General features: G+C 39.2%; 1 protein-coding gene across 1 annotated transcript in view; it reads left to right on the forward strand.

The window, feature by feature from the left end:
* Positions 1-325: 325 nt before the first annotated feature.
* Positions 326-21,216, forward strand: part of LOC105919948 (sphingosine kinase 1) — a 54,837-nt gene continuing 33,946 nt past the window's right edge. Inside the window, exon 1 of the mRNA XM_012855420.3 lies at positions 326-859. Within this exon, the coding sequence (XP_012710874.2) occupies positions 433-859 (427 nt within the window). The 5' untranslated portion in view covers positions 326-432. The remainder of the gene's footprint in view (positions 860-21,216) is intronic.

Here is a 21,216-nt window from a genome sequence, read left to right on the forward strand (position 1 = left end):
AGCACGCTATAGCCCTGTTGTTTGCGTTGAAAATAATAGGAATAAAAGGAAAATTGCTGCTGTGCAAAATGTTTACACAGAACAGAGTGTTTTACTTCTTTCGGTTCTACTTTCAGAATCAGATCAGAAATACTTTATGTGTGTAATGCAGGATTTCTGTTTAGTAAAACATAAATGATAGGTTTAATTAATTTTGCTTGACAGCAACTTGAGCTTCTGCGCTGTTGCGACTTAAAAAAAAACGACTATTATTTTGAAATCCAACCGGATTAGGCGGGGTTTCATTCTGCGTCTCTTGACAAATGTCCGGGCAGTGGGAGGCTGTCAGCCGCAGTCTCCCCACTCTGCTCTCATCTTATCAGCGATGTGACAGCGCAGCTGGAGCTGTGTCCAGGATCCCGTCCGCGTCTCGCTCTCTGGCATCCGCTCAGGATGGATCGGAGGAGAGCTGACTCCGACTTCATAACCGCCTCCAGCCCTGTCACGCTGTACGGAGAATTTACACAGGGCAATAATCGAAAAGTCAGATGCGCCGTCCAGCTGACCGAGAAGGACCTCGTCGTCCAGAGGCTCTCGTCCGCACCTGTCGGTCGGAACAAAGTGGTGCTGAGCCTGAGGGAGTGCGTCGGCTGCCGGGCTTACCGGGAGGATGACAAGGCAGACCCGTCTGCGTACTTTGCAGCCTACTTTTACCCGCTGAGGAAGCGCCGCTGGATGAAATGTGCGCCGTGGCGGCAGCGCGTGGAGCTTTGCTTTCGGCTCGCGGCGCTCCAGGAGCCGCACGCCAACCTGGAGGAGGCAGAGAAGTGGGCTCGCGCCGTGAGAGAGCGCTCTGCCCGGCAACAGCACCTCCGAGACGGTGAGTGGTCGTTAGAAACAAGGGGGGACTTCTACAGCTGCCTTTAGGGTAAACTTAATGGACTTTGGAGAAAGAGCACCGGGGACCACATATATTATTAAACATATTTACCTGTGCCAGGTCTACCCTTCAAGAAAGGGGAAAAAAAGACCCCTTCCCCTTCTCTAAATAACCATTCATCAGTTTGTTGGCAGCTCTAAGAACTAAATTGTCATTGAGCTTTCGAGCTTGCTAATTTTAATTAATAATAATTAACCAAAATATGTGTGCATTTTAGCGACTCGCCTTTCCCATAGTTGAGTTTAATCATGGAGACAACAAAGGCAACTTCCAGAAGCAAAGCACCCTTTAACATAAACCCAGTAAACACATTAGTTTGACTGCCCAGCCGCATACACATATTTCTTTGAATGAAATGTTTGAATTAAACAAAGGGTGGAACAAGCTTTGGCAGTTCATGCCTGTTTTTTGCCATTTCCTATTGTCCTATATATCCATCCATTGTCCTAGCTCTTTCTTAAAATTTGTGGTTTTCGTAGGTTCTATATTTTAAAAAAATTGACCTGGGTAGAAATATTTGGCATAGATTCATTATGAACATTATAATGTTATTGTGTTGCAGACTCTGGAAGCTGAAATGTGGAAGAGGATATTATTTTGACATAACAATAAGAACTCCTGCTTTGCGTTGCAACATTGTATGTATTTATTTGTATGTTTTCTGTTTTTGACTTCCCTACTGCCCCCTTATAAATGTGTGCGGCTCGCTCCCTTCCCCACCCTTTAAAAAGATAAAAGGATCCTGTGTTGGACAGTTGCAGTATAACAGTACCACGACACAGGATTTTGCAGGAACTGAAAACCAGTTTTAACTGGTCAGATCACCAGATATCTGGGGGTGTATGGAAAATTTGCAGATTATGAGGTTGTTAAATCCCAATGAAGAGCAAAAATATTGTTTATATCAAACCTGAATTTCCACGGTAGCAACTAAGTAAAGCTCCTGAAGTTATGTTCTGTGTTCCGGCTTCAGGTTTTCTACTCCGTAGATTATCAGTGGCCCTCATCTGCCCCCCCCCCCCCCTTTGAATCACAAGTGGTTCCAATTAAACAATGACCTGCAGTGAGATAATTAAGTAGCTCTTTCTCTAAATGATCTATTCATTATATGCAAAGTGCCTTATCTTATTTTGTGCAATGTGCTGTTTGCTCAGGGAGAAGTCATGAAAAGCAGTTTAATTGAGCCATTTTGCCTCATCATCTCATTGCTCTTTATAAATAAACTGAACTCATCCTCTTTATCTGCAAAAGACAACAGGGTTGCTCTTCCTGGTTTGTTCTTCTTTCAGTCAACAGAGCTGGCCCTACGTTGTTTGAGGCCTTGAGTATAAATGATCACGGGGGGGAGGAATAACACAGCCGCTACAGCATTGCTTAAAGTTAATGGAGGTAACACCATAGGACAGTTTACTTAAACCAGGGGTGTCCAAACTTTTTGCCATGGGGGCCAATAATGTCATGTAGAAAGTACTCAGGGGCCAGAAAATTAAACCCCCTTTTTTTTTTTTTATCAAAATGTCAAAAAACTTTTTTTTCTTGATTTTTACCGGCTCAACAATAAACTACACACAAAAAATACTTTAATAAAACAAGTATATTATTTAAGATTTGAAACAAAACCAGATTCTTTCAGGTTCGCCCAGCAAACGGCATCCTAAATCATTTGGGCTTATCATCTTTTTCTTTTCTTTTGTGTCCTTTCAGCAACGAGAACAGGACATGGCTCACTCCTGCTTTACTTTGCCGAGTTAAATAAATCGGTGCACCCTAGTCTGCTTATTGGCAAAAAGTTTGCGGTCTAATTTACAGTCAACTTAAATTCAAAGCAAAAATATGTCTGAAAAAAGACTTAAAAATATATTTGCACCTTACATTTTCCCTTTTAAGAAGATTTTAATGTGTCTTCTTTTTTCTTTTTTTTTTTGAAAGGCCTCGTATCAGTGAGAATTGCCCAGTTTTTTTTAAAAGTGCATCGCCTCAACCATCTGAGCTGGCAAAACCTAATTTAGACCATTCTTCAACTGTGATTGAGGGCCACCCAAAATCATTCAGAGGGCCATAAATGGCCCCCGGGCCGGACTTTGGACACCCATGACTTAAACCATTTCCAGAACTAGATAAAAAAATGTATTTTGCTAGACTATCAAGGAGGAGATCAACGATCTTTATACAAAAAACATGCATTGAATTCTTGCGCTACTTGAGAACAGTTTCTAGAACGGGACACGTGTCTCTAAAGGCGTGCTGCCTCTGTTCTAAGGTAAATCTGCTTTTCTAACACAACTGTTGACCCTCCAGAGCAACTCCTCTGCACTCGTCTGATATACAAAGAACAAGCTGGGCCGTCCGCTGGGCCAGATAGAGTGGATGTCCTTTTGGATATCAGTTTGTAGTGGACGTCTGCTGTGCAAAGCTGACTGAATGCCTTTATCAGCTTACGTCACGTCATAAACAAGGCTGCGTGATCATTTTAATCACCACACCCCGGCTCCGACACTAACAGCACTAATGATTCAATTAGGATCAAATTATGACTCCATTATCATGTCTTAGGGGGCCCCAGGTTTGTGAGGGGCCCAGAACAGTTTAAAGGTCCGCTTATGTCTTGTGCAGGATGCTAGCTATTTTAGCCTTCCAGCTCTAAAGGAGTTGGCAGGGTTTTTACTACATCGTACCGATTTCTTAAAGGCTTTTCCAACAGAGGCGACGTGAGGTAAAGCCAGACTTTTGACTTTGGTGCACAGGTCAGGCTTTTTCCTGTCAGGTAAACACTTCTGCTTTTCTTTAAGATTTAACCTTCTACATCCAGAGGTGGGACTCCTCAGTGTTGATGAACGAATTAAACGAGTCGGTGAAAATAAATATTATAGGTACTTGGCCTGATCAGAAGGAGCCGGGAAAGAGAAAATTGGCTGATTTCAGTCTCTGGCTGATTGATAGGTGCATCTCCACTTCTAACCAAGTTTTAATAAAAAAAGCACCTGAAAAACTTCATCCCTTTTTTTTCTCCCCTTGAACTTTGTTATATAGATTCTAAGCATAGTTTTTCTTTGTGTTTTATCTGAACACCTGAACATATATATTATGTTCTGGCGGGACACACCTATTATTTGAGTCCTATAGTCTGAAGTTGGTGCTGAAAAGTGATCCTATTCTTTGTCCTCCAATCTGTCCTACTCCACGGCACAGGCAGCACACAGTGACCCACTTAGCTCTTTCCCATTAGCAGACTTTCTCTCCTTTCTTTTTTACCCAAACTAAACATGCTGCAGCTCCGTGCCGTCTGCCATTCAGAGGAGGAAAGAGGAGACCTGTTTGAAATCTTGACCTTATTGTGTACTTTGAAACGTACTGTGATTTGTGTCTGGTGAGGCTGTAACCTGAAGCGTTGGCTGGACCGGTTAACCGCCGTGGGACACAGACCCTAAGACAAACGTCTCCATTAGCTGCCGCTGCCCTGCCTTTCCCATCAACGCTTTTATTTAAGTGGAAGCAGGTTGTTTTGCCTGTTTTTTGCTACTTTTGAATAATTTAGTTTATAGTTTAGGTTCTATTTTCTGTCAGTGAGTCAACAGGGGTTCTGTGTTTTGAACCCAGAGGATGAATTTCACCGTGTTTTATAGCGTTTACCTGTTATGGCGGTTGTACTCAAACAGCAATTTCCTTCTGAGATTATTAAAGTATAACTGATTCTGATTCAAGTACATCCAGCGTCCTTATCTGAAAGCTTTAAGTAAAGGAAGCGTGAACTTCTGCTTTCGGCTCTGATGAGAGTAACAGATTGGAGTTGGTAAGAATTGTTTAATTTTCAGCATTTCTCTTCTGAGATGCAAATAAAAGTACCGCTAGTGAAGACTTCCCCAGATTATTGATCATTCTGCAATTTCAAGTTTGATTGGAGCAGACACTCTACTACAGCTGCAGTGTGTCTTTGAACAAGACACATCTCACTGCTTTAGTCATTGAAGCTCTGTGGATTATTACAAACCTTTTCTTGGTTAAAACATGTTTTTAGTTCAGCTTAAACTCGTATGTCTTGAGATAGCCGATTGTAATCCCAATCTGAGCTCTGTGTTTTCCTTTCTCCAGCAATTGGGGGGTGGGGATCAGCGCAGTTCATTTAAAACCCATTCTACTCACACATCTCCACAACAGTTTGGAGTGCCAATATCAATCGATTGATATAAACCACTTGATGTTAATCTCATCTTGCTGTGTTGTCGCGGTTTTAGTCGCATTCTGTGTGTTGCGGTGGGCAGAGATGGTTGTCCTCAGATAACCGCAGCACTCCTGCAGTAGTAGGCAGCTCAGTGTCAGGGGACATAATCTACAATAAACACCTGGGTTTACAGAGCCCACTATGGAGGCACAAGCATAAAAAGAAAATACGGAGAAAAAGAGATTCCAGAAAGTTGAGTTCTGGAGAATAAAACAAAACATTTAAGGCCCCAAAGTGGAAATGCGCTCTTTGTTGTTCACAGGTGATGGTAGGATGGAGGAGCAGACGGACATACAGAGTGGGGTTTACACTTTTTTATATTCCCGCCCCTTTATGCCTTTTGTCTACGTACCGTAATCTGTAATAATATACATACAGAACTATACGTTATTGTCATGGTTATGGGTGAAGGACCAAAGCGGCAGCAAGACATCTAGTGCATAATGGATATTATAATAGTATAATGGAAAAACGTACAGAGTCACAGGGAGCTCAGGAGCAGGTAAGAAAAAACAGACAACTTGACAACGAAGGAACAAAAATCAGGAGCTTAAATACATCTGGGAATAAAAAGAAATTTCCTGCAACACAGGTGAGTGGACTCTAATCAGCTGCTGGCTAAGGGAGAATGATCAACTAGGGCAGACAGAAGAACACAAAGAAGCAAACAGGATCTACTAACTAAATATTTAGTGTACAAATACCTAGCCAAAAAAGGATAAGTAACTAAAGATGACATGATTCTGGAATGCAACAAAATTAAAACACAAACACCCAAGGATCATCAGAGTTATATCAAGAATTGAAATGATCTATCCCTGTCAACAAACATCCATTTCACAAATAAAGCATTACTTTAAGCTATATAGATAACTAGATCATCCTATAATTTTCCATATCTTTAATTATTTACACATATCCTTCAAACTTCCATATACCTATTTAGATATTTATATAATTTTTTAAATATATTTATGTTTGTACTTTGCTTAAACTTCATATCCAAACGGTCCCACAAAGTCATTCCACAGCTTGATCATGCTTTTCACTGTCCTTATTTATTTTTATTCATAGCTCCCCTAGCATTGAATCAGCTGCGAATTGGTGTGCAAACTCAAAATGTTGCCAGAGTGTAATAATGCATAGAACACAGAAAAAGTCACAGACCATTACAAAATACAGCATAATAGCGTTGTATTAAAAATACAATGGCTGCAAAGGATTTACAGAAAACATTTAAATGACAACAAAGCACACAAGTGTAATTGTTCTACTTAGAAACACAAACACAGCAATTATTCTAACTGCTGATAGTAGTGCAATTAATTTAATCTTGATAAACAGCAGAATGTTGCAGCTATTCTTTGTTTTAGTCTTTATAGAACCACATTAGTACATATAATACACTGATATTAGGCGGTTAATTAGTTGGGCTATCAGCTCCAGCGTCGAGGCTGCAGGCGGCTGACTAGGCATTGCTGCCGGAGCTTACCAGCCGCAGCTTTGAGACGGTGTTGATAAAAGTGCTCCTTTTAGTTTCCCCCGATGACTCGCCATGTTTTGACCGGAAATATTTCCAGATAGCCAAATGTGTCCGTTTTGTAAGGAAAGAAAAAATGTAAAAGTCGTCTTTCATTCAGCTGAGCAGTAGTTTGCTGCAGCAGCAGGTAGAGAGGGGCAATGCTACAGCACTCCTTTTCTTTCTTCAGCCAGAAAGAACTCAGGTTACTCCAGTGCTTCTTTCTCTGCCCTCTCGTTAAAAAGACTTTTCACCATAGTAATGGTAAGACCTAAAATGTGAGCAGTTACTAAGTGATTAGTAAGTGATCGGTTAGCAACTCCCAGTGGTTTTCACTGGAAGGTTAAACTGGGGTGGAAAAACCATCATTTCCACAATCAAGTTATGACTTATAAAGAGTTACATAACACTGTTGTTAAACGCAGAGATGCACTAGTCAGCCTTCTCCCGCCTGATTACAGTTTCATTTTTCTTTCAAATGTGACATTTTTTGAGTCTAATGGCCGTTAGAGCTAAAAGAATATGCTGCAGCGTGTTAGATACGGATAGTAGTTATGAATTCCTGTTTATGTCCCTAACCTATATCTGATGTTTATTGAAGTCAGAGAGTGCATCAAAGTACGCTGTTAGTTAAAGTGTTTATGGGGTAATAAAAGTGGGAAAACTCAGGATGTGAGCTGCCAATAACCAGTTAATACCGTTATACCAATGAAGGGGAAACTGTTTGATTCTGATCGCTGGCTGATTAATTAATTATTAATTCATTGATATAATGTTTTCTTGATTTTTTTTTTTTCACTCAACTTAAGAGATATACATTATACATTAGAAAGTCAACCATTACAAGATGTAACAACTGGAGGTGCCATTGTCTCCAGTGTTGAATACGAGCTAAAATGGATGGATTAATCATTTATTCATTAAACAAAAACAAAAAAATGTTATTAGCTGATTTTTCTTTTTCAAGGGTAGTTTTGTCATTGGTGTCAGCTAAGATGATTGTAGATAACAGTGAAAAGATTGCCTAGAAATATTCTATAATTTATTTGCTTATTAGGAAATTAAATTAGAAATGGCTTGTTTGCAGCTCGGGCTGATTTATGGTATTTGTTGAGATCATATAAATCTGCAAGCCAAACCCAACAGCGCTGAGCAGAATTACATGGATGTGCTTCGTCTGTGAGGCTACATGCCACGGGGGTTAGGTTTCACTTTCAAGGTTGCTGTTGTTACTACCCAACCCGTTCCTAGCATAGGAGCCTTTGGTATCTGTGGAATGTGAAACCTTACAGTCAGTTCTACCGCTGGCCCTGTGAATCATCCTCAGTCAGGTTAATCAAGGATCGTTGCATACCAACCATTAGTCTCAATGAGGTCAAGCCTTTCTGGCTGATGCTGCCACCGACTTGTGCTCTACTCCCAGAATTATTCAGAGGGCATCTCTCTTCTCCAGATCTGTTTCCCTCCGACAGGTAACCGCACGCTGAAGCTGTAATGCAGCCCCCACATCCGAGATTAAAAAGCACCTGAAAAGAGAGAACAGCCTCTCTTTTCAGAAAGCTTGTTACCCGGGACTAACCAACCGTACCCTTTCCGCTCTCTCCTGGACTGCTTGCAGGAAGGTTGCTGGTGTGTTTCGCATGCTCACCACGAGCAGAGCTGCATCCGCCGTTCCTAATCTGGCGCTTTGAGTATCAACAGTAGTTTGCATTATATTGATCCCTGGATGAAAACGGATGTCATAACCCTGACCCAGGAAGACACCTGCTCTCCCATTCTTCTTGTTTAGTGTTGGATGATTTTTTATTTTTTTTTTTGGTACGTCAAGGAAACATTGAATGTTTTACAACGAGTTAATGGAATGCATTCATTTCCATTTATTGCCATTTTTCTCCAAACAAGGATAAAAAATAATGTGATGAAAACGGTGTTGAGTGTTCTTTGTTTGACCTTATTGTAATCAGCAAGTGCAGAATAGGGCTGCATGTCTTTAACAGCTGCTGGTTGTCTGTGTGGTTTGTGGGCTCTGTTCTAAAGAGGTAACACATGAGTAGACGTGATGTACACATGCATCAGCAGGTCACGTTACGTGTCAGGGCGTTGATGTCTTACACCGCAGAGCTTCATTCCGCCGTCATTCTTTCTGAGTGAAACCGTAACTGCATTCAATGCAGTTCATTGCAGTGTTTTCTTTTTTTTTTGTGTGTGTTTTTTAAGAGCATTGATCCACAGGCAGGCCATGAGAAGATGAAAGGCCTCTGGGATTTCATTACCATAACTCACAGAATAGCAGCAGGCGTGCAGAAGTATTGATCAAAATAGCCCCATATGGCTGTCAAACGGATTGAGCTCCTCCCCGCTGCACCTTTCAGAATAATACCAGTGAGAATCAGTGCATTCTAGGTTAAAATGGCTCTACCTGATCACATCGTTGCAATTTAAGACATGGCAGAGAAAACATCAGCTGCAGGTTTAATGATAGAGATGATGGTTTCAAATCATCTCTATATAATAAATAAATTGCAAGATTATTCCCATCTATACATCACAGTATCTGTCCCTAACTGTAATCATATTTTTATTCAATTAAAAGTAAAATGCTGGTTTTTGAAGCTTTTACAGACTGAAGATGGAGGAATCTTGCAGTGTATCGTGAACTGGAACAAACAATCAGATTGTTCACATCACAGAAAAGTTGCTGGGTTTTTCAATCTCTTGCTCGGTGACTGGTGCGTCTCTAAATAAATGGGGGTTGGGTAGGGTGGGGGTTGATGGAAAGTGTGTATTTTTTCACACACAGCTACGCATATCCCTGCTGGTTCATTATTGTGCTGATCTCTGGTCACAGTGGGGTGCTGAGGAAACAGAATCTACTCCGTGCTAAATTAATTAGGGTTTGATTGTACGTTCAATCTTAAATGACTGTTTGTCCCCCTTCTTCTTCGCCTCCTTGGAGAACTGTACGTCACATTAGGTCTGCAATTGGGAATGTGGGAACACAGAAAATATTTTGATCTTGCAGATTTATAAACCAGTCATTAGTTTCTTTTATTCACCATCTGTGAAGAGTCACAAGCTTTTAAGCTTTTGATTTTGTGAATTTCTCTTTTGAACAGATGTCATTTTCAGTGTTTGAGGGGGAACTTCATACAGATTAGGTGCTAGATAGGTCTAAAACCCAAACATTAGCGTGCTGAAGTTAAAGCTTAGTCTGCAGCCTGCTTCCATTTCTGTGCTAAAGGTCTGTAATGGGAACCGTGAGGAAGATGTGTTCTTCTGGCAATGAGCTTTTACCACTGTTTTGCCTCTTTAATGCGGTCATTTCAAGACAGTAGGTTGTTGGTCATGTTGATTAAAAAGTGTATTCTAGCCTTGGCTTATGACTTCATATAAGTGTATGATTGTATTAATCTATTTTGTACAGCAGCTGCCTACGTCATGGTTGACTCTGTTTAGTCTTAGAGAGGGAGAGGTTCCGAGAAGTCGGCTCGTGAAGGCCGTTGCTGGAAAACAAGATGGTTTAAAAGGGCAGTGTTTAAATTAGATGAGCGTTTTGTATGAAGATCACCAATATCCTTCTAGATAACTAAGGACAATATGTCACCATGTATCCTTGCAGCTGGATCTAGATCAGGGGTCACCAACCTTTTTGAAAGTGAGAGCTACTTCACTGGTGTTGTCATACGAAGGGCTACCTGTACTGACCTTTGAACCAGAGTTCACCTTAACTTTCTGTAAAATAAACAAGATTTTCATGCTTTGTTATAGACATTTTTAATCTATATAAAAGCAAACGTGAATAAACAAGAAGAGTAACGGAACAAAATTAAATTTTAGATACAGCTCTCTGGCGGATCGTGCTTGTTTTTTAGAACAAGCTCGTGGGGACACTAATTGGTGCCCGCAGGCACCATGTTGGTGACCCCTGTTCTAGATTGTTTCACAGATCGACTCATCAGTTTCTCTTATCCACAGTCCATCTTCTTCCTTGGTGTTCTCCTTTCGTAGCCAAGTCAGTTGACCTGCCAACATCTCCTTTGTGGTTGTGCATCACAGGATAGTAATAGATAGCAGTGTGTTTGTGCGGATGTTAGTGGGAACCTTAGCTCCCCGTCAGGCTGAGCTGTCACTGAACTGTCCCTGTGGCCATGACTGATAACCTGATCTGTGTTGGATCCACAGCGACGTGGCAGACTCAAGCTCTTAACAACAGCATGCACTTAGTATGTGTCCTTACCAAAACCAAACGAGGAAAGAAAGAAAAAAAAAATTAATATTTGTTCAGACACAGGATTGTGCATTTATGTTGTCCGCAGCATTTGAAATAGTCTTGTTATTCTACATACATATTTTTGTTTTTATAGTATTCATTAAAAGGAGGCATCAAAATACTGGGTATTGTATTTTGATCATGCATCAATTTGTACCTGTTTTGACAGCTAGTCATTTAGTCACTTTCTATGGAGAAATTAATTTCTGTGACTCCAGTGAATATTATCTACGAACAAGACGTCAGTCAGAGTCGTTTTATTTTGATCCTAATCTGTCATGTTTCAGAACAGCCAGGGATCAGCACCACAATGAACTGTGATAACTGGGCATAATATAAAATCTTAAGAAAACAATATGCAGTTAAATTATATGTGCAATTTGAGCATCTTTTTCCTTACATAACTCCTTTACAAAATATAACTACAAAGAGAAATAAACTAAAACACTAGTCAGGTCCATCGTGGTTATGAAATGGTTTGTTCAAGTGTGCAAATTGGAATCCTCAGCTTCCTCAGGAACTCCAAAACCCACAATCAGTATAAACGCCCCTATGTAGCATAGCCACTTTACCACATGCACAAAACACGCTTGAAAATCGAAATTTACAAATTACATAGGATTCTTTTTTCAATGTACTTCTTTGTACAACAACTAACTCTCAAACTCTTCTCTCAACTTGTTTGACACACTTTCCTTGTTTGCCAGCTATACGTAAGGTCTAGCCAGAGCATATCATCCTGAAATCAGAAGGATTTTACCCTGTATCTCTGGTATTATCACTGAACATTAAGTTAGAGGTGCACCAGGTTTCTCTTGCCAAATGATTTCTTTTTTTCCTTGTTGTTTGACCTGCTGACTGGGATTTTGTCCAGTTCCAGTTTTATTTAGTTTTATGTCAACTGTTTCTACGAATTAAAACCAGGCTATGCAAAAGCTGTGCATGGTTGAAATAAACCAGAACTATAGGTTGCAAACTATCATGGACCAAAACCAGGTTCAAATCAATCAACACATGTCGTCTCAAGGTACTTTACAGAGTCAATTCTATCAAATCATACAGCAGACATGTCAAAAGCTTTTCTATCTTCACTTCTTCTGAAAGACAACGTAGCCACAGTGGACAGTCGCTTGCATTGTGTCGTTGACTTAGCAGCAATCCCTCATAAGGAGCAAGCGGGTAGCGACAGTGGAGAGGAAAACTCCCCTTTAACAGGAAGAAACCTCCAGTAGAATCAGACTCAGACCACACTTCTGGGAAAAATTTAGAGATTTTCAGGAATGTGTTGCCAGTTGTAATTGTTCTGTCATGTCAACTAGTACTGTCGATGTTACATGCTGTCTGGAGATGTAGAAAAAGTACTGCAGGTTCCATTGCTTATTGCTTATTGTTTATTGTGTGTGTCCTAAGCCGGAGTATGTCCTAAAAACCACGGTAACAGACGGTAACAATAAAACTTCTTGAAAGAAATGCAGTTCTGTGCACGTTACGGGAATATCCGAGAAGATTCTGACAGCGGAAACAGCTGATCATTCATGTGAGGTAAATGTTCGCTATGCTTCGTCTGCAAATATGTTTCCATCTACAATTTTGCAAATTAACTCTTTTTCGAAAAAGCAAAAAACCACCCAAGCGAGCTTAAAAACTATTTTTTGCAAAATTAAGGAATTTATTTTGAATTTTGCCATTTCCATCAACCTTTTCTAATACGATATGTCAAAGTGTGCATAAAAAAAACCTTTGATGGAAAATGGCTACAGTATTTGTCCATAGCCTTTTGGTAATTTACTAACTTGCATGTTAATGCTATGGTTAGTTTGGAGTTTCAATGCGTTTAAAAAGCAAAAAAAAAAAAAAAAAAAAAAAAAAAAAAGAAAGAAAAGGGGGGGGGGTTTGGCACAGTGAGTAGAGGAGTGATGATATATTCAACTCATGGAGTGAGACAATATATGGTATTGGGTTCATGTAATACAAGACATTTTCTTTGTTGTTGTTTTTCATAAATGGGCAGTTCTCAAATGACATCACATTTTTCCCAAGACAGACCGGTTTCCCGGCTGGTTGGACAGGAAGAGTGCAAATTACATTGGCAACAACTGCAATACTAATCATTTTGGAAGATGACGACGTGCCAGGAGTTTAATTTCAACCTGCTGCAATGAGGAAACCCAGCATAGAACAGCGGAAACGTTGGTTGAAATGTAGAGGGCTCAAAATGAGCAGAAAGAAAGCAGTATTAGTAGAAAGGTAGGAGAGGCTGTCCTCTCCTCTCTCACAACGGATCAAACTCGAGAAAGAAACCCTCTGAATCCACGTAGAATTACAGCTAACACTAAGAAAATAATACATGTATAATTTATTATAGAGCTCATTGCAGAAAATAGACTTAAAACAGTCAATCATCCCTCTGTAATCAGATACTCAGATCCCATCTCCTCTTTAACACACACACACACACACACACACACACGCAATACTGAATATATGCTTAGGAAAATATTTTGTCAAATTAAACCTTTTTTTTTTACCATACAAAGCACATTAATTTACTCATTTACTAAGTTTTAATACCATTAGCAGCAAACATTTTGTAATATTTTCATTGTTTCCAACAGCAGGGCTGCCATCTTGTTTTACAAGCCTGTTTCACAGCTTTTATTTAGTTGCACTTTGAATTCAGGTCTCCTCCCAGACGAAATGCTTGAGAGAAAAGCATGTTTTTAAAATAATTTCTTTAATTTCTTATTGTTGAACCAAAACAAGGGGAAAAATTGATTAATTGGATTTGGTATAATAAAATCTGAGATTTTATTTTCAAGCCATATTGCCCATTCCCTAGTTGAAGCTTACAACAGAAAAGTCACAGCTAGACAGAAAGTGGACAGAAACGTCCACGCTGTAAAGTTAATGCTTCCTCTAAATGATTGGCAGTGTTCTCATGAGTTTTTTAAGCTGATAGTGCATGAGCTCTGGGGTGTGTGTGTTTAATGGTGATAAGTGGGAGTTATCTGGTTGTGTCCACACCAAAAATAAATTGTTTGTCCTGACGTCATCTTTTTTGCCACACCCATGTGAAGAAACCATCCAAAATACTAATAATCCTACGTCCCGATTCCCAGAAAAAAGGAAACAAAACGCACACACATCCCAATTCTGCTGGGTTCTGGCCTGGTTGTTTGTATTATTGAAGTTGGAAAAGAGCTGGTTTCTGTGGATCTGTCAGCAGAGTCTTTACTAGAAGAAGCTTTGTGTACAGCAAGGCAGCATCGAAAGCAGCTGATGTCTCCCTGAGGACTTCTCATCAGATATTCACAATCTTGATGTGCAGCAGCTGCGAGCTATGTATGTATGTATGAATGTATGTATGTATGTGTGAATGAAATGGTCCTTCCATCCTTACAATAATCAATACATGACGTATTCAGAAAAAGGAGGTTAAAAAATAGATCTCTTTCAAAGCTGCAGGCCTGTGAAAACTATTACAAATCCCTCCTCTTCGTGCTCTTTGTATCTATTGGCAATGCCATGCCAATCATTCACGTCACGCCAGTGTGTGAGCACGTTCCTCGTTAGTTTCTGCTTAATGGGTGCACGTGCGTACTTCTAGTGTTTATGTATCCGGTTAGCTTAGCAGTTAGCTTGCCGGTTACCTTCAGTGTTCGCTGTTAATAGTAGTTCCGTTGCTGACGCCGTATGCTTTGAATATGGCTGGGAGTTTCATTTGTAAAACATTGTGTAGGATCTATACTGAATGTTTATGTATGCCTAAAAGCCAGAAAGAAATCCTGATTTATGAAACCACGCACACACACATCAAAGCAATTCTTCTTATCGTTCGCAAAAGGACTGATATCAGATTTTTGTGCTTGGATACAAATCTAAAGACTATTTTTGCACACTATAAGCTTCCCAGGAATGTGATTCTTTGTAAGTGCAAACAACTAATCTCGTTTTATATTTATATAGGCACATTGCAAGCATTGTACAATCCAGAGTCAAATTCCTCATATGTGTACACGTACCTGGCATATAAGGCTGATTCCGGTATTTCAAAGAGTAGATTAGTCAGTTTCCTCTGTAATGTGAGGTAATGGTTACTAATATCAGGGAGCCCACAGTTACTGTTGCACAACCACTAAAATGTTCTGTTTTACTGTTTCTATGGTTTAGTCAGTTTAATGACTAAAAAGAGTGGAGTGACTGCAGATTTCTCTGGTTACTCAGCACCCACCCTGTTAACTGAATAAACCTTATTGCTTTAGCAGCTGAGAAGTTTCCACGAATAGACTTTCACCTCTGTGCCACATTTTCCCATAGATATGTACCTAACATGAGATTTAAAGACTTTTAAAACAAACCTTAGCTGACTAGCATACTATATAATCTCTAGAGCTACTGTTTTCTAACAAACTGTTACCCAGTATTTCTATTTTCATTGTAAAAGCCATCTTTGTGTTCTGTGTGGCCTTCTCCTACATCTTAGAAGCTGAACCCATAGTGGACAAAGCATTGTAGAAAGTGGAGAAAGCTAATAATATTGAAGTGAAACTCGGTGTTACAAAATAAAGTGCCGACATTTCAACTGTACTGTTCGGTTCCGGGAGTTTTTTTCACTCATCGTCCATCCTGTTAGTTGTTGTAATCTTTCCTACTAAGTGTCAGTAAATCATCATTCAACGTATACATGGTATTAGCTTATAATGATAAAAAATCATTATACGCACCCAGTCTTTTGTGTTTGTTGAGCCCATATAATTCCTTTCTCTCTATAAGAGACACATGTGGCGAGACAGCACAATACATGATATTGGGTTCACAAGAAAAGACGGGATTTTTTTAAAGGTCTTTAATAGCTCTCATTATTTTTTTTTAAGTTTTTATAAGTTAACTTTTTATGAATCCCAAGCAATTATGTTTAAGAATCTGTAATGAGTGTAGAGTAGTACAGTCCAGTTTTAACTAGTCTACACGTTGCAGAATTTATGTTGGTTTAAAGGACACCGCAGCAAACTCTTTTGTAGGCACAGGGTTTTACGTAGTTAAGAGCAAAAAGGAGGATTAAATCCGACAGAATGTTATGGCAAGACAGGACAGTATGAGATAGCTCAGGCCTCGTTTAGAGAAATATATGATTTACGTGTCACATCCGTGTTTGGCTAAGCGATAGACAAAAACAAAAAAATCACAAATATTATCAGCCCACTACGCTATCAGCTGATTTAAAATTTCCCTTTGTTAGTTCGTACCACAGTAGAACATGTTGCATGGTACATAATGTGTACCTGGGAAGTGCATCTAAAATTGGGAGCTCAGACCAACAGAACACAATGATTGGGCTGACCAGTTCCATGAAGCTTATATTTAAACAAATATTGTTTGCTAATGTCATCCAGGAGGTTTACTACTTCATCGTTGCAGATACAGGAGCTTTACTGACCTTGTCAATAGCTTGTAGCATTAGCGCAAATAATGTTTGGCATTGTTCCTGTCCGTCTGCCTTACAGGCAAAATACCTTTGTTGCATTAGTCTTGCCAGCTAAGGAGGATTGCATATGGGTTTTCCGGCAGAGTTTGAACTTCCAACAGCGGCTCATTATTTTGGTCCATTGAGCAACTGCAGGGAGCAGAAAGGCTGAGTGTCTCTGTTTTTGCTTTGCTGGTACTGAAGAAGTGGGACTTTTGAGCAAATGTGAATGGATAAGTTTGTTATCGATTTTGACTGTAATAAGTGTGTTTGAGTAACTTGTTTTTTGTTTGGATTAATTATTTTAAAATATTGATTACTTCATATTGATCATAGGAGCATCACATCAGGATACATGTTTGGATGCCTTTAACACACATTGGACATGTCCTGCTAAAGCGCACCAGATTTTTGCCAACTTTTAGCCAGATTAAGTTATGTATTAATTAAATATTGTGCTAAAAGACACAGTAACACCAACTATTTCTTTGGGTAATCTTGGGTTATCTTGAGGTGAAGTGTGTCTTAGAACAGTGGCTGCTTTTCTATCCAGTGATGTCAGCTGAAAGATTAGCATATCTCATCATAATGTCAGTGTGTGGTCAAACAAATGAAAAATAGACAATGCGTGAGCAAAAGAAATAACAGAAATCAATTTAAACTGTCTACCGCAAACGAACCGTAGCCTTAAGAAATATTTAAAATCCAATAAAGAGCTGACGCCGGATTCTGAAGGTGTCATCTTTCATTCGGGCAATAAAGCAAATTAGCTATCAACGCTTTGGCAATCAACACACAAATGTTGTAATTTATGTCTGCTCTTTTGTAGTTATTGTTAATTCAATTAAGGAAATGAAAATGTGATTTTTTTCAACATGTTAGTAACACCTAAATGTATTTTGTATTTTTTCTCCAATGGGTTCTTTGTTGTGTTTAGAAACAATTCTTGTTTGTTTTTTGGAGTTAAAGAAAATGTTTATGCTTAAAAAATTCATAGACCAGAAAACTCCTCTAAAAGAATTAACACGTATGTGTGTTTTCTGAGTAGGCATGAGTAAAATTATTGTTGATAACGTTCATATTTTCTTCATGAAAATATATTTTTTAGAAACACAGTTCATGTGAAATAAAAAGAAACAAGACTGGAAATAACAAAAAAAGCAAAAAATGTCCAAAGAAAAACTAGAAAGAGCTTCAGACAGCTTTTGATTTAGATGCTTTCAAAGCACAAAGATAAGCAGCTGGAATGTAATTTACTACTTTTAACAACCCTTTTCTATTATAAATGGGAAAGCCACAACATTATTTTAGCATTCTAGTTTTATTATAGCACATATTGCTATTCCCGGTCATGGTAAACTTGCTATGGCGGGACGACACAGGAGGCAGAATTAGCAGTACACTATGTAGCTCCGTCTGTGCAGCTCTGAGCATGCAGTTATGGCAGGAGTGGAATAGAGTCGCAAAAACATGCTGACAAATCCAGAGGTGATGTTAGCTGGTATGGTCCAGCTTCTGCACCACGACAAGATTCAGAAAAGAGTGTCTAAAGAGGGTATGCTTTGTATACTTGTAAACATTTTGAGAATTGTGAACCACCCCTTAACTTTTTCTCCTTTTCATTTTACAGCAGCTTAACACTTATGGTACACACTATAAACATAAATCATTAACTTCAATCCTTTTTTTAATCTAACCTTGCTTTATGTCACATAGCACATGCTAACTTTGGCTCCTACAGAAACAACTGACAGATTTACAATCCATTTCATTTTTAAACCCTTGTCCCGTAAATTCTCTTTTTTCTTTAATAAAGATCTACAGATGCCAAACCACCGCCTCCTCCTTCCACACCCTTTGTGGTTCCGCCTCAGCAAAAATCTGCTTGTGTGCTTGAGCTGCTTTAACTTCTTTCTTTAAACAGAACATCAGGAGTTTGTGCAGCGCTACACTTTAAAAGCTACACTAAACCCACAGAGATTAAAGGAACTGGCAGAAAAAAAAATCTCACCATGTCTCTATAAAGAGCATGTCGAAAAGTCTGAACAGTCTAATATTTATCAAATAGGATAAAAGAAACAAGTATAATGAAAATAAAGAAAACATGCAAGATCTAAAAAGAATTGTTACATTGTATTTAACTTGTTCTTTAAACTGACATGGGATTATTAAGTATAATTACAGTTTTTATTTATTGCTTTGACGCAGCAGTAGACTCAAAATCCACATTTTTCAAAATAGTTAACACAGAGGCTTAAACAGTGGCAACAATGATCAAAATTACACATTTTGTTTGCAACAGGCTCCAACTCTGCCTAAACATTTAAAATATAGACTAAAAGATCCAAATTTTATGGATTACGCATTCTTTTTTTCCAGATAGTGGCTAACATATGAAATATTCCAACAGAAGAAACTAGGGCTGTCTGTCTCTTCTAGTCTCTTCTCTCTTGACGAATAGGCCACATGGCCTCATCTTCATCACCCTCAACATTTTCCCTTGCGATGCACCTAGGGAAAAATCTTCTTGCATGCCTGATCCATCCTTGACATGCCTCTGCATCTATATCATGGTCAGCAGCAGTCATTGCATTGAGCAAGGGCATCTGCTCATAGGGGCAGTGATCATATACCGTCCATCTCCATGCACTGAAGAATTCCTCTATAGGAATAGATACAGATGTATAAACTGTATAGCAGCAATACCTGTTCTCCCGTCGAAAAACTCTTACCATGGATGCAACCGTGTTTCTATTGAGAACAGGTTGGACTCTTTGTCCAGCCTCCCTAAGTGAATGGCCATGATTTACCACATGATCAATCATAGTTGCCTAAATTTCATCTGTAACTTGAGTCCTTCCAGATACACCTTCACTTCGCACATGGACTCCTCTTCCTCAGACTCCTCTTCCTCTGAGCCATCTACCTCTTACTCTGACTCTCATCTGCCTTAGACCATCCATGCTTGCAAAGAACAACATACAGCATGGCACCTTTTAAGGCCTGCAGACTGACTGCAAATTGAAAAGTTGTGTGAAGAAGTGTCAGTCAGGTGCTTCAGTGATTTATTCCGATCAAGAAGTTTCTAAGGACTTGGAACATATAGTCTCTGTTTGGCTACCACAGCTAAAGCAATGGAGTTTGCTGCGTTAACTGTTTTGCAAAAGGGTGGAGAAAATGTGTCAAACCAATAAAATGGGTTAACTCATTTGCAAGAGGTGTCTTTTGCTCTGCTGACGTGGTGATGCTGAAAACCGAGAGGTTGCCAGTTTCTTTAAACAGGTCAAAGCAATCAATAAAAACTGTAAGATTAAGGTATAACTTTAAGTAAAAATACTACACTTTCATAGCATTATAATAGTTATACACAAATTTCAGCGGTGAATAATATAAAGTGGATTTCACTTAAATCATTCATCCACCCATCCATTCTCTCTACCTGCATATCCTTGCTCAGTGGCTATCTCCAGGATGTCATTGGGCGAGAGCCAGTGTGCACCCTGGACAGGACTTATTAATAAAAAAATATGGCATACACATATTCCATATTCAGAAGTACACCCTTCTTGTGCTGAATGTTATACCTGGTATGCCTTTACTTTGTGAATCCATTTGTTAAGCAATTGTTTTTAAATGTGCTATAGAAATAAACTTTGATTTGACTTGACGTTGTTCAGTGCGCCAGTGTTATTGTGAGTAAAAACGAGCCTTAGTAACCATGCCTGAAATCTGAATTCTAGCGATATTTGTGCATTCACAAATACACTAGAATCCATGTTGTCCCGCTCCCATCTCAATCGTTCGGCCAATTGCGTGGCAGTACTGTGGTTTAAGGCGGGACATACTAGCGTAGGGAAAGCAAGAGCTGCCAAGCCCTTGAAAAGGATGCTGTAAATCCATGATGATGGTAAACTACGCCACTCCTATGTGGACTGTGACGTTTTCTAGTGTTTCCTATTACACATTTTCTATGAGACAATGGAGCCATGATGGTTCATGGGTTTTTTTCAGTAACAGTCTCATCAATTCCCTTCTATCTGAGCGTGACAGGGTGTGTCATATGGTAGGAGTCGGCTATTCCAACAAAACTATTTGATTACTTCAACCTCAGACCTGCTAAAAATGTAATGTCCATACCATAAAACAAACGATTTAACATGAGATCCACTGTGTAAAATAATATTTGTATACTAATAATATAATAAATGATTATAATAATATGGTCAAATGTTTGTGCCAGAACCTTGCTCAGTGCTATAGAGAAGTGGCTAGTTCTTCAGCTTGTTATGGGACATTTATCAAAATATTAGTGGGGGTGTATGTATCTTTTTGTTCATAATAAGTTCTAACCTATGCACCAATTTCTTTTTGATTAAAATCATTAAACCAGTTTTGCATATGGAATGACCACTCTGAGGAAATAATCTTTTATTTGTCTTTAAAAGCCTAAAGGGAATATAGTGGTTATTCTTACAATTACTATTTGTGTGCTTCTCGCTGTACATGCTTGAGTGCACATTGTTTAATCAACAATTTACTGAAAGCAAAAGGATTGCGTTGCACTTCCGTAATTATTTGGGTTCCTTTGGGTATAAATACTCGTTAAATATATTGTGCGCAGCAAAAAACCCGACACGGATTTGGCGTGTAAATCTAAACTATATAATATAAGAGTAAGAGAGTTTGGTTAAATACGTGATAATCCACTAATCCCTTAAATGTGGAAACTGGATTCCCTCCTACGTGGTGTCTGCTTGAGCTTAGCATCCCGTTCACAGCTGGGCATCAGGCAGAAAATTCCCCTACAACATATATGGAGTTTGAC

This window comes from Fundulus heteroclitus, unplaced genomic scaffold (assembly GCF_011125445.2).
Source record: "Fundulus heteroclitus isolate FHET01 unplaced genomic scaffold, MU-UCD_Fhet_4.1 scaffold_192, whole genome shotgun sequence".
Classification (NCBI taxonomy): domain Eukaryota; kingdom Metazoa; phylum Chordata; class Actinopteri; order Cyprinodontiformes; family Fundulidae; genus Fundulus; species Fundulus heteroclitus.